We start from the raw sequence: 14674 nt of genomic DNA on the forward strand, positions 1-14674 counted from the left end.
GAAAGTACAGATGAAGGCAATGAATTAGACACTCCCTTATCTATTCATTTCTCTTAGTACTCAAAAAGACCAAGGTGGGATGAGAGAGACCGGGTTCTACCAGCCAAATGTTTAGCTACACTTTCCGTCATGCTTTCATTTTCCATACTTTCTGGAAATTAGCTTCTCCCTTCTCAGATTATACACAACCATGAAATGTATTTGAAACAAAAACAATAATACAAAAGATAGCTACTTTACAGAAAACTCTGCTAAATGCAACAGAATATAAATCACACACAGTACCTTTCCTATTACTGTATAAAAGGGTAGTATCCCACCTGAATAATTATTCCCACATCTACCCATCATTATCATATAACAAAAGAGCAGACGATTCTTTTTCTTTTCTTTTTGTAGGCTTAGACTTTATTAAGTGATAAATGGACTATTCAGCCTTACTTGGATAAATAATGATCATAAAGTAGACACCATCTCACATACTTAGCAAACACTTTATGATACTAGAATTCAGAGCATTTATCATATCTCAGTCTACCCTCCTAATTCTGACACACCCCAAGTCAAAGGCATGTTACTTGATTTACTCAAAAATCTACAAGTTTGAAGACTCCTCCGAAATATTCAGTTGTTTCATCATAGTGATATTACCAAAACCATCTCAGTCACTCAGACTAGACGTATATGGGAGCAAGCAAGGCATCTTGGCATCTTCGGCCTCAGTAACTGCTGAAATCTCTCCAACAGGACTACAAACCTGCCCAACTGGATAAAAGTGTCATTAGGAAATGGCTGTGGCATATGAACTTGAGGAAAGAGGAACTATGAAGAGGGGTAAAAACAACCGATGACACAAGGTGGAGTAAAGGTGAGTGAGAAAGGTAAGAGAGCATGCCAGCTGTTTGGCCCTGCATTACCATTATCAGGGTTGGTAAACATCCTACTTGCACTGGAGACTGTCTTCCCAATGTCAGCCAGGGATCGAAGGTTAGACTTCTTGGTTTGATGCCGGTGCCTCCGGAGCAAAGTGTAGGTCACCTTATCCTTAAGGTCAGGTTTCAATAGGCCTGTCTCAATCTGATGGTCTACAATCATCTCTGATACAAAAACAAACAAAAACAAAAACAAAAAGCAAAACTCAGTCACAAGATCACAAAGTTAATTTTTTACCCCAACTTTATGGACACCATCCTCAAACTGACTATCAATATGGTATTTCCCAAATTTCCAACTTCCCACTTTCTATGAAGAGTAAAGATAGAGGACAGAGATTCTGGTGTTAATGAGTAAGTTATAAATATTCCACTATGAATTACATGTTTGGAGAGGAAGAATCATCTTGTCCTTTTTTTTAAATCCCAGTTAATAGTGAATTCACATTAATCACATTCTTCTATGAGTAACACAATAAGTAATTTACATTTTTTCAATTAAGCAAAAAGATTAAAAAATTTCATGTACTCTATCATAGCAAGTGTGCCAGAAATATAAATGATATAAAAAAACTTGAAGAGAATATGCAAAATTTAATGTAGTGACAATACTGATTTCTAGATCTACTTTACCAAATTCTTCTGCAATGACATATTTTCCTTAAAATAGGACAAAGGAAAGGAAAACAATACTGTTCCTCATATCAGGTTATTTGAACATCAATTAATCCAATGAAAGAGACTAAACTACAAATCTATGCCTTCATCTTTTCTAAAAAGGGAGGCTATTCTTCTTGTTTGGATCCAACAAAAGCCTTTTCAATATATTCCATTAATCATTGTAAAATATAAACTGACCAGAATTTAATATAAAATTTTAGTCTTACTACAAAAAAGTTACAATTTCTATTAGCTCTTGTTTTTAGAATGGCTTTAATTGGAAAAGATAACTGTGTTTCATAGAAACTGCTCCATGTGTGGCTCTGCTAAAAGAAGAAATCCTCTTTCTCGCAAGTCAGCATGTCAACAGTATGGCATAAACATAGCCTGGTGCATCCTTCTCTAATGTCACATGACAGGTCGACATTTCCTCTGTCCAGAATAGGGTTCTGGCCAAATCATCACAGAACCTATACAAGATATGCAGTGACAGGACATGACCTCATTCATTGTATGCATGTGGAGCGTTCGTCTCTGGCATAGAACCAGAACAATGAGTGGCTCCCATGCCTACCTTTTCAGGTATATGAGTACATCTAGCACACCTTGGGCAAAGTTCCTAATATACAAAAGTGGAGATTAGAGGGGCACCCGGGTAGCTCAGTCAGTTAAGCGTCTGACTCTTGATTTCAGCTCAGGTCACGATCTCAGGGTCCTGAGCCTGAGCCCTGTGTCAGGCTCCATGCTCAGCATGGTGTCTGCTTGAGATTCTTACCCTCTTCTACTGCCCCTCCCCTCCGTTCATGCTCACACTCTCTCTCAAATAAATAAATCTTTTTTTAAAAAAAGTGGAGATGGGTAGAAAAGCTCTTCTCTTGTAAAAGTCTGATGAAAAATGTGATGGGAACTGGTAGGATAATAACAACTCCTAAGAGAAGTTACAGATGTTCCGGGGGCTCTGCTGGGCCATAACTGTACTCCCGGAAGACCATCTTAATAGGAAGCACTCGAAGAACTGGCCTGACAGCCTATAGCTAGATGCTGACAACGTACATAGTATACAAGCAGCTACTTGGAAGCCAAGCAGAGGCTGAATCCAGGATTTTCTGTCACATGTCTTACACAGAGGCCATAAATGTCACATAACACTGGGCCACTTGGTGGGGAGCTTGGGCAAGGCAGGGAGAGTTCAGGAATGTTTTGGTTTGCGAGTGGCTTTTAGCTCTGAGTGTTTTTAACTGCACAAACCCTTCTTAGTGAAACACTCAGAACTGATCCTATAATTACAGTTAACCCTCTGTTCCACAGTAAAATAATTAGGTGCTACTCTTCTCCTTTCCCTTGAAGTCTTGTTCAGTGTGGAAGGTCCATTTTACAGAAGAACCATAAAAATTAACAAACAGCCCGACATATCTGCAGCACATGTTATCAAGCTCCTACTCTAATTCCAGGGTTGCGGATTAAAGTGTTCCCTTATCTACCCTTCCTGGCAGGGCCTCCCTCTATGCTTGCCTTCCCTTGTAATCTCAAACTTATGCGTACATAGGCACAGCCGGCCCTCTGTTACTAATGCCTGGAAATCACTGGTTAGAACAGGTTAAGACATCTGTGTGGCTTATGCCCTTCATTAAGTTTCCATAAAATGGCCCACATTACAGCGATCTTTTAAAGCACAAACTACAAAACCTTTCAAGGAAAGTGGGGGCAGTAACATTTCACAGCTACACTGAAATTAAGCCTTCAGTGTTCAAAATCCCACAAACACTACCAATTGGGAGAGAATGTGCCAAATGTAGGAGAGAGCAGAGCCGAAAGAAACCTCAGGAAACACCAAGTTTGCAAGCTCTTGTACTGATGGGAAGAGAGAGGGCAAAAGACAAAAGAGGTGACTTGCCCTCAGCTAGAGGCACAACTCCCCCTGGTTTTTGACTCACAGTTGACATCTTTTTCCATATCACACAAAGTTTTTCTTTATTAAAAAAAGTAAGCTCTACTATTTCAAAAAATAGAAACAGAAGGAAAGCTACCAAACTCATTCTATGAGGCCAATATTACCTTGATCCCCAAACCGGGCAAAGACCCCCTCAGAAAGGAGAATTACAGACCGATTTCCCTAATGAATATGGACGCCAAAATCCTCAACAAGATACTTGCTAATAGAATCCAACAGTACATTAAAAGGATTATCCATCACGATCAAGTGGGATTCATACCTGGGATGCAAGCATGGTTCAATATTCGCAAATCAATCAGCGTGATGCATCATATCAACAAGAAAAGACTCAGGAACCATATGATCCTCTCAATTGATGCTGAACAAGCATTTGACAAAATACAGCATCCTTTCCTGATTAAAACCCTTCAGAGTGTAGGAATAGAAGGTACATTTCTCAATCTCATAAAAGCCATCTATGAAAAGCCTACTGCAAATATTATTCTCAATGGGGAAAAGCTGGAAGCCTTTCCCTTAAGATCAGGAACACGACAAGGATGCCCACTCTCGCCACTATTATTCAACATAGTACTAGAAGTCCTTGCAACAGCAATCAGACGACAAAAAGGGATCAAAGGTATTCAAATCGGCAAGGAAGAAGTCAAAATGTCTCTCTTCGCAGATGACATGATACTCTATATGGAAAACCCAAAAGAAGCCACTCCCAAACTATTAGAAGTTATAGAGCAATTCAGTAACGTGGCGGGATACAAAATCAATGCTCAGAAATCACTTGCATTTCTATACACGAATAACGAGACCGAAGAAAGAGAAATTAGGGAATCCACCCCATTTACAATAGCACCAAAAACCATACGTTACCTTGGAATTAACTTAACCAGAGACGTAAAGGACCTTTATTCTAGAAACTATAAATCACTCTTAAAAGACATTGAGGAAGACATAAAAAGATGGAAAGATATTCCATGCTCATGGATCGGAAGAATTAACATAGTTAAAATGTCCATGCTACCCAGAGCAATCTACACTTTCAATGCTATCCCGATCAAAATACCGAGGACATTTTTCAAAGAACTGGAACAAATAGTCCTTAAATTTGTATGGAAACAGAAAAGGCCCCGAATCGCCAAGGAACTGTTGAAAAGGAAAAACAAAGCTGGGGGCATCACAATGCCGGATTTCGAGCTGTACTACAAAGCTGTGATCACAAAGACAGCATGGTACTGGCACAAAAACAGACACATAGACCAATGGAACAGAATAGAGAGCCCAGAAATGGACCCTCGGCTCTTTGGGCAACTAATATTTGATAAAGCAGGAAAAAACATCCGGTGGGAAAAAGACAGTCTCTTCAATAAATGGTGCTGGGAAAATTGGACAGCTACATGCAAGAGAATGAAACTTGACCACTATCTCACACCATACACAAAAATAAACTCCAAATGGATGAAAGACCTCGATGTGAGACAGGAATCCATCAAAATTCTAGAGGAGAACATAGGCAACAACCTCTACGACATCAGCCACAGCAACCTTTTTCATGACACATCCCCAAAGGCAAGAGAAACAAAAGATAAAATGAATTTATGGGACTTCATCAAGATTAAAAGTTTCTGCACAGCCAAGGAAACAGTCAGAAAAACTAAGAGGCAGCCCACGGAATGGGAGAATATATTTGCAAATGACACTACAGATAAAGGACTGGTATCCAAGATCTACAAAGAACTTCTCAAACTCAATACACGAGAAACAAATAAACAAATCAAAAAATGGGCAGAAGATATGAACAGACACTTTTCCAATGAAGACATACAAATGGCTAAGACACATGAAAAAATGTTCAAAATCATTAGCCATCAAGGAAATTCAAATCAAAACCACACTGAGATATCACCTTACGCCAGTTAGAATGGCAAAAATAGACAAGGCAAGAGACAACAATTGTTGGAGAGGATGTGGAGAAAGGGGATCCCTCCTACATTGTTGGTGGGAATGCAAGTTGGTACAGCCACTCTGGAAAACAGTGTGGAGGTCCCTTAAAAAGTTAAAAATTGAGCTACCCTATGATCCAGCCATTGCACTACTGGGTGTTTACCCCAAAGATACAGACGTAGTGAAGAGAAGGGCCATATGCACCCCAATGTTCATAGCAGCAATGTCCACAATAGCTAAATCGTGGAAGGAGCCGAGATGCCCTTCAACAGATGACTGGATTAAGAAGTTGTGGTCCATATATACAATGGAATATTACTCAGCTATCAGAAAGAACGAGTTCTCAACATTTGCTACAACATGGACGGCACTGGAGGAGATAATGCTAAGTGAAATAAGTCAAGCAGAGAAAGACAACTATCATATGTTTTCTCTCATCTATGGAACATAAGAACTAGGATGATCGGTAGGGGAAGAAAGGGATAAAGAAAGGGGGGTAATCAGAAGGGGGAATGAAACATGAGAGACTATGGACGATGAGAAACAAACTGAGGACCTCAGAGGGGGTGGGGGAATGGGATAGACCGGTGATGGGTAGTAAGGAGGGCACGTATTGCATGGTGCACTGGGTGTTATACACGACTAATGAATCATCGAGCCTTACATCGGAAACCGGGGATGCACTGTATGGTGACTAACATAATATAATAAAAAATCATTAGGGGCGCCTGGGTGGCACAGCGGTTAAGCCTCTGCCTTCGGCTCAGGGCGTGATCCCACTGTTCTGGGATCGAGCCCCACATCAGGCTCCTCCGCTATGAGCCTGCTTCTTCTTCTCCCACTCCCCCTGCTTGTGTTCCCTCTCTCGCTGGCTGTCTCTATCTCTGTCGAATAAATAAATAAAATCTTTAAAAAAAAAAAAATCATTAAAAAAAAAAAAGGGGCACATGTGCCCCAATGTTTATAGCAACATTATCAATAATAGGCAAATTATGAAAAGAACCCAAATGTCCTTTGATGAATGCATGAAGAAGTTATGGGGGATATATATATAATGGAATATTACTCAGCCTTCAATAAGAATGAAATTTTGCCCTTTGCATTGATGTGGATGGAGTGAGACTATATAACACTAAGCAAAATAAGTCAAAGAAAGACAAATACCATATAAAATTTATTTTTAAAGGTTCTGTTAAAAGGGTTGGACTATAGGTACATTCTTGGGTTTAACAAACCAGGGGAAAGCATAGTCTGATTATTTTATGTTTTTAATAAAAGGGCAAATAAAAGGGTCAAAAAAAAAACAAAAAAAAAAAGTAAGCTCTAGACCAAAAAAAAAAAAAAAAGATATAGCCAGAAGTGCTGCAAACCCACAGAATGGTGTTCATGCAACAAAAAATGGCCAAAAGTGACAAACATTTGTAAAAGAAATACAACGCCAAAGAAAGATTAAACTTCGGGACTAACAAAGGCAGTTTAAGCAAATTTATATAAATATCACCAATTATGAGATTTTGTAAATCTATCAAAGTAGCAAAATGTAAACGAGCAGTGATGTGAAGGGGGGTGCCACAGGGAGCCCCATATCCTGACAATGATGGTAATAACTAGCACAACCTTTCTCGAAGGCCATTCAGCAAGTAACATAAACAAAACCCTTTAATATGTTCAAACTCTTTGGATATTTCACCATTAGAAATCTGTACTAAAAAAGCAAACAATTTCACAAAAGTGTAACAAAAATGTTCACTTCTATTCCTTACAATAAAAACCTGAAGGCAACTTAAATGCCCAACGATACATTACTAAATATTTTGCAACCATCAAAATGATGTTTACATTTGTATTTAATCTCATGGAAAGAAATTCATGTTAAGTTTTTAAGTTAAAAAGGGCAGATTAGGGCGCCTGGGTGGCTCAGTCGTTAAGCGTCTGCCTTTGGCTCAGGGCGTGATCCTGGCGTTATGGGATCGAGCCCCGCATCAGGCTCCTCCACTGGGAGCCTGCTTCTTCCGCTCCCACTCCCCCTGCTTGTGTTCCTTCTCTCTCTGTCAAATAAATAAATAAAATCTTAAAAAAAAAAAAAGGGCAGATTAAAGTGTTATAGTATGATCTCATTTGTAAAATAAATTTCATATTTGTAAACAGGGATGTACAGAAAAACTACTGGGAGTGTAGCTGTGAATGGCGGTATTTTGATTTTTGTGTGTTTTATTTTTCTGGATTATTTGAAAAAGAACATTTATTAGTTTTGTGATACAAAATAAATATGTTGCCATTTTGAAAATATAAAAGGTGTTAAAAGCAAGAAACAACACAACTAACACATCTGCCAACATGCACAGCTCAGGAATGTCTTTAGATATAAAAATGAGAACTCCAAAAATAGAGCTACGACATTTTCCTAATCCATTTCCCATCATAATAAAATACCTGAAATGGCTTATCATTTTTTAACTAAGGAGGACAGGAAAATTCTCATGTACTTGCCTTCCTGCATGAATGATACTCTTTAATTGTAGGATTATAATGATGATAGTAATAATCACACTATTAAAATAGCCCATGAAAATGTTGTTTTATCCTTTAATTACTTCAAAGACAACATTTTTTATTAGCATTCAAAAGGGGTTCTTCATGAAGAAAACAAGGAGTTGTCCTGAGGAGAATCAGAATTAGGCTGAATGCTGTATGTAAGTGTGAGCAGTGACACCTGCTTAAGCAGTCACGTGGTGACGGCTCTGCACCTGCAGAGGGAGGCTGCCTTTCAGGCCACTGAGAGGGAGTAGCAGGTGGACTGCAAAGAAAGATAAAAACCACGCTATTGTATGTTTGTATAATCACACCCACTATTATTTCTTTTTCTTCTCTTTTGTGGAGATAAAAAGGAGCGGAGGGGGAGATGTGCCTTAGAGATTTAGCTGTACATAATTTTCAAGTCCGAATTATCGGCAGGATGCAGAACAAAACCACCACTTTACCTTCTGCTAGAAAAGGACTTTTTTAATAACCAAATAAATAATACAATAATTCTTCAAGTTACCATGCCATCTTCTGTCATATAAAATGAAATTAGGGCTTTTTTTCCTTCATGTGTTTTAACCCTCTATGAGACTTTGATTCTTTGAGGATTATTAAATATTTTTTTCAGACAGTTACACTCTTTCAAACATGTTCCCTCCACTCCTGCAAATCTGATCCCCTTCCTTCCTTCCTCCTTCCCTCCTTCCCTTCCTTCTTTCCTTCCTTCCTCCCACTTCTAATGTGTGTTATTTGCCTCTGAATTATTTTTCTGTATTATCAGCTCCAGAATGAGAGTGATGGTACTTCAAAGGGACCTGGTGGTGTCTAACTGTAAAATATAATGACAATTTTTAAAAATAAAGAGATGGTGGTTAGAGAAAAAGTCCACAACTGATAATAAAAAGTAATGGAAAATTAAGGTGAGAACTTAACATGCTTAATGAATCTTTCTTAAATCTAGTGAATACCAGAACCTCTGTCTTTGGCCATTGGCTAACAAGCTCCAATATAATGTGGGATTTTGTCTTTTAGTGCATGGAAAAGATCAGTCAATTGCTGATGAGCAGAAGCCCCTTAAGATGGCCCTTTCTGGTACTAAAGACCCCAAAGACAGTTTTACAGAAAAGCCCAAGTCCTACTTTCTTAATACTGGAACCTTTCTAGTGACCCTTAAACAACAACACATATCCTCCCCTGAGATGGCCTATATCTTGCCTAGTCACAAGTTTAATTTCCATTTTACCCAGCATTCATGAATTCTGACTTATTTTTTCAACTTGTCTAATTTCAGACATCTTTGCTCTAGATTAGTTCTTAAAGTCTAAACACACACAAATTGCAATTCTCACTCAAAAACTGGACGGATTTTTGCTAACCATGATATTTTTTTGAGTAACAATCTCCCTTGCAGTAAAATAAATCACCCAGAAAACCATCCCTTCTGCTGGCTTCTGTCTTTGTACATGGGCTCATCTTCTCTGGGCACAAGAATATATCCAAATATCCATTTTCAGCCTCACTTGCCTTGTCAAATATGAAAAATTCTACATAGAGATCATTTCCTACGTTATCTTCTAACTATGTGGATGCGGATTTGTAACTTACCCATTTACAAAAGTGACAGATTTGCAAACCTAATTCCAGGGCCTGGAACAATGTCTGGCACATTGCAGAAGCCCATGCACCACTGCTGAAAAATGCAGGAACTAATTAATTCTGTCCACCCAGTTTCTTCACATTAGCCTTTTCCCCTTCTCCACTTGTACCTGAAGCACCTCAGGTTCACGAAAAATGTGGGACTTCTTTGCAAATGGAACTAACAAGCTCTCTGAAGAAGAATCAGTTACATATACATCAGGAAGATATATGCCTCATTTGACAACTAATCTTTTCTTCCAATACAAATGCTATTGGTTTCCCACTGTTTATATAAAAAAAGTTTAAAAAATTAAAAACTACACACATGCCATAGACAAGCCTTTTGGCTACAGATATTCAAAGAAATTTTGTAGTAAGTCTGAAATCACACAAGAATTTTGCACTGGTCACTTTCTATGGGGCCACAATCCACATCCTCTTCCCCATAATCCCAAGTGAGGCACCCTGCAGACCCCTTGGGAAAGTATAGTCATCTATATAGGTCCAGTGGTCATCTAGTTAATGAATTTTCCTAGGAATGCCAAATACAGCCCCTGCACTTCTTTTTGAGAAACACATGATCTTCAGCACACCTGGATCTGAAGGGTAATAAGGCAGTTTAGGCCAGGCTTTTGTAAGGAAATGAAAACAATGACTACTGTTTGGGAGGTAGCAATGTGTGCCCCAGGTGTTCAACATGGCGAGTTAACATTCACTACACAACACTAATTGCAAAAGATAGCAATGCAGCCCTGCACCATGAGGTTTAGTTATGGTGTTTACATAACTGAGACTCAGCACCAATGTGACATGACTCGGTCACTAGCCCATAAGGTTCTGCCGGCTCCTTGCCCCACACAACCTTTCTTCCATACAGTTAAAGGATCCTGACTTCCACCTACAAAAGTAGTCCCAACCCAGCAACCAGATGATTTTCCTTCTTACATAGGATTTAAGCCCTATTTTACAGATGATAAAACTGAGGCCCAGAGAAGCTTAGTGCAAGGTCCAAGGTCGGAGTTCTAGAAATCTAATCTCCAGATCTCCAGTTCAATATAACCAAGGACGGGGGAGGAAGCCTCTATTCAAAATATTAACCTTATCTTGGGGCACCTGGGTGGCTCAGTTGGTTAAGCGGATGCCTTTGGCTCAGGTCATGATCCCAGGGTCCTGGGATCGAGTCCCACATCAGGTTCCCTACTTCTCCCTCTGCCAGCTGCTCCCCCTACTAGTGCTCTCTCTCTCTCTGTGTCAAACAAATAAATAAAATCTTTAATGAAAACACGCCAAAATGTTAACAATGGCTACGGAGGTATGATGGATGATTTTTTTTCATTTTCTTCTCAATATTTGTCTGTATTTTCCAAATCTTCTGCAACAACACTTACTTGTCTTATAATATAAAAAACAGCAAAAATAAATGTTACAGAATATTCAACTCTGCTTACACTAGAAGTCATCTGCATGAATGAAGACCCATGGATAGTTAGGTAAAGCTAAAAAAAATAAATAAAACTTAAAACAACATACTTACCCACCAACTGTGGGAGAGAAGAAGCTTCCCTGTCGAGCATGATGGACCCCTTCTCCATACATGTCCTCAGCTCAAATAAGCTATGAAGGGACAATGTGGCCACATGGGGCTTGCTCCATCTTTCCCCACCCTGTTCCACTTTTTCTTCAAACTTAATCCACCTAGGAACATGAGATTAATGAACAGCAATTAAAAGTATTCCAATCTCCTCTGGAAATAGCTACAACAACCCCTCCATCTCCACCCCCACCACCACTTCCAAAATGTCTCCTTCGGTGGAGTCTTAAATGCTTATTTTATCATTAACTGCATTACCTTTATAAATACACCAAACAGAGTCACTAGAGTCTCTTCCCCTGGTGTTAGAGAGAAAGAAAATAAACCAAAAAGATCCAAAGCATCCTTGGTTTTATATCTGTCTATATGTAACCATGAAATCCTGAAGAATGATTATTTTGCTAAATTTTTTAAATAACATAGGAAAAAATGTGCATTTCAAAATTCTCCATGAAAGCCCACACTGTGTAAAAATAACCGCCATTGTGAGAATTCTGTTGTGACTTCACAAGGCAAGTTTATGTAAGTTGAAATATCAGTTTTAAACCAATATTTATCTTAATTATTTGAAAAACATGGTGTATGACATGGTCAGATGAATATAAAATTCCCCTTTAACACTTAAAGAGTGCCAGCATGTGTGGCTATGTCTTACTCTGTATTTCTCAGCTGACACATGTTCCCTTCTCATTGAGATTCTAATGGAACCTTTACCGTTCAAGTCTGGTTACACACGTGTTTAAAAATATACACGTTCAGTGAACAACACATCTATTCCGATAACAGATCTCCTATTAACCTTAGCAATGGAGCAAACAGTCCACTTTCATGGTTTCTTTTTTCTAAGATTCCTAAATATTTTGATAACTTAGCAAGAGCAACTTTTTAAAAGTTTAATGGGAATGAAAACAAAACACATTTGACGGTCTCTATATCCCATGTATTGCACAGACACTTCTACGCTGGTAACGGAAGACACGAAACCATCATCATTTCGCTATTCATTATGACCCAAAGAAAAATGCTTCTTTCTCTCACTTCAAACCTTCTGAAAGATATTGAAAAAGATACAGAGGGGGTTAAAAAATTGTTTTCCTACATTCTTCACCCAAAGGTTTAATGATTGAAAAATGTTTTCCTAGAAAAAGCTAAACACTCACCTAGCTCACTAAAGATGAGAACAAAGGGCAGAGATCAGAGGAAGCTCTACATAAGGTATTATTTATAGACTGCTCACCACCCCCAGAGGAGGCAAAAAAAAAAAAAAAACACAACACATTAGAACCAGGAGTGAAAACAGATCAAGAGATCAGCCATAGATAGAGTCAAAGAAAATTTAGAATTTTGATCAAACCCAGTACTTGTGAGATCGAGAAGTGTTTGGCCTTATCCAAAGCCTCTGTCTGCACTCCTCTCAAGAAGCCTCTCCCAGCCAGGGCACTCCCACATGTCAATGGTAACCTTATCTCCAACCTCACCCTCAATTCCAAGACCTTCTTCCTTTCCTCTGTATCCCCCAAAATGTAAACAGTGGAGATTTTTACATATTTTCCTCACAAGTTAAAAAGCCCACATCACCACCAAAGTTCTAAAGCTTCCGAACTGGACCTTGTTTCCTTCTATACAAGTAGTTGTGAAACATCCCAAGAGAGAATAAAAGACCCTTAATATTTGTGTGAGAGTGTGTGTAATTAAATTAGTACTTCTTCCCTTTGGTTGCTATTAGTCCCACAGAAATAGAAAGAAAGGAGAGAAAAATGACAATTTTACATGATACTCTTATAGAATTCTATGGATTTGCCAAAAAGATAAAAGCAACTGGAGTTATTTCAGGAGTAATCATTTTACAGTGTATATTTCATTGATTAAATTTAGGTATATTATCTTTTCAAGCTTGCTCACACAATCTTTACCCATGTTTGTTGATAACTGTTACATAAATCATATTACATTCTTAAAATAATTTTGAAGAGGTGGGTCGGGGGATGGGTGAAATAGGTGACAGGGATTAAGGAGGGCACTTGTTGTGATGAGCACCAGGAGTTGCACGGAAGTGCTGAATCACTATATTGTACACCTGAAACTAATACAACACTGTATGTTAACTAACCAGAATTAAAATAAAAACTTTAAATAAAATAATTTTGAAGAGTATTGAAGTGTAATTGACATAAAACAATCTACTAATTCCAGGTGTACACCATAGTGAATCATATTTACATTTGATGTTATAATTTATTACTCAAGATAAGACTCTAGTATATTAAAATATTCTGTAGTATATAAAACCACGTGAGGATTACATATAAGGATGTTATCTAGAAAGAGTGTAGTGACTCCCTGTTTTTATTCCTGAGAGAACTCTTATTAGCTAAGGGATAGAATCTTAGCTCATATGATTTAAACCCAAGATAAATAACAAAAGCCACTAGAAACTGGGAAGTAAAGGGGAGTGTTTCATACAGCCTTCACTTCCCTCTTATTTCTACTGAATGAGTACCCCCTTCCTATCAGTTGCCATAAACCTGTATTGCCAAATACATACATACGTGAGAGTGGCTCTTTTCTGCCATCATTCTCAACTGGACAAACTATGTAAGTTTAATAAAATTTTCTTTAAAAAAGAGGGGGGTAGTGATGTACATACATTAGTCTAATTGAATTTAAATAAAAAAGAAGGGGGATGCCTGGGTGGCTCAGTCCATTAAGTGTCCGACTGTTGGTTTCAGGTCAAGTCATGATCTCAGGGTTGTGAGATGGAGCCCTATGTACCCACACTTGGCAGGGAGTCTGCTTCTTTCCCTCTCCCTCTGCCCCTCCCCCAACTTTCATGCACTCTCTCTCTCAAATAAATAAATCTTTAAAAAAAAAAGGAGCAAAATGACTGCATTCTTTTGTGACCAATGTTTAGTTTCATTCATCCCTACAGTTTGTATTGTAGGCAACCTAACTACACTTAAATATGACTTTAAACAGGTTTTAACAGTACAATTAGAAATCATAAATCCCAACTAGCTTAGATTTATGGAATAGCATTACTCACCCTCCTGGAACACACCAGCCCTTTAGGTCAAGATTTAATCATAAAGGAATGAAAATGTAAAATCTCAAAACTAGCCAGTTTCTTAGAGTCTACATTCCTAAGGGATAAGTATTATCTCATAGTTCAGTTTAGCATCCATTTCACTTTGAGGTTAGTAAATATTGAATGTTGTGATGATGTCGTATCATAGTATAGCTAACAACATAAGGGAAACTCTGGGATAATGGCTATTAAATTCCTTTAAAATCTATTGCTCTGATTGTTCAAGGAACAGAGTATACTTCCAACGTATGCTTTCAGACATAAAGTAATGGTTTGCCCATTTAAACAGATTGTTTGCATGCAGTTTCATTCCAGAAACTACACATGCTATGGCTATCCTCCTCACTTATCAAGGACAA

General features: G+C 38.3%; 1 protein-coding gene across 7 annotated transcripts in view; it reads right to left on the bottom strand.

Moving 5' to 3' along the window:
- SLC4A4 (solute carrier family 4 member 4) overlaps positions 1 to 14674 on the bottom strand; it is a 349367-nt gene that overhangs the window by 190503 nt on the left and 144190 nt on the right. For 6 of the 7 annotated variants that reach the window (XM_045789287.2, XM_087864096.1, XM_045789312.2 and 3 more), the window contains 2 exons: positions 11174 to 11334; positions 918 to 1097 (listed from right to left, as the gene is read on the bottom strand). In XM_045789287.2, coding sequence (XP_045645243.2) covers positions 918 to 1097; positions 11174 to 11334 — 341 coding nt within the window. The remainder of the gene's footprint in view (positions 1 to 917; positions 1098 to 11173; positions 11335 to 14674) is intronic. The other variant, XM_087864093.1, reaches the window with a different exon arrangement.

The sequence above is a fragment of the Ursus americanus genome, chromosome 8 (genome assembly GCF_024610735.1).
Source record: "Ursus americanus isolate L20-20 chromosome 8, mUrsAme1.1.p, whole genome shotgun sequence".
Taxonomy (NCBI): Eukaryota; Metazoa; Chordata; class Mammalia; order Carnivora; family Ursidae; genus Ursus; species Ursus americanus.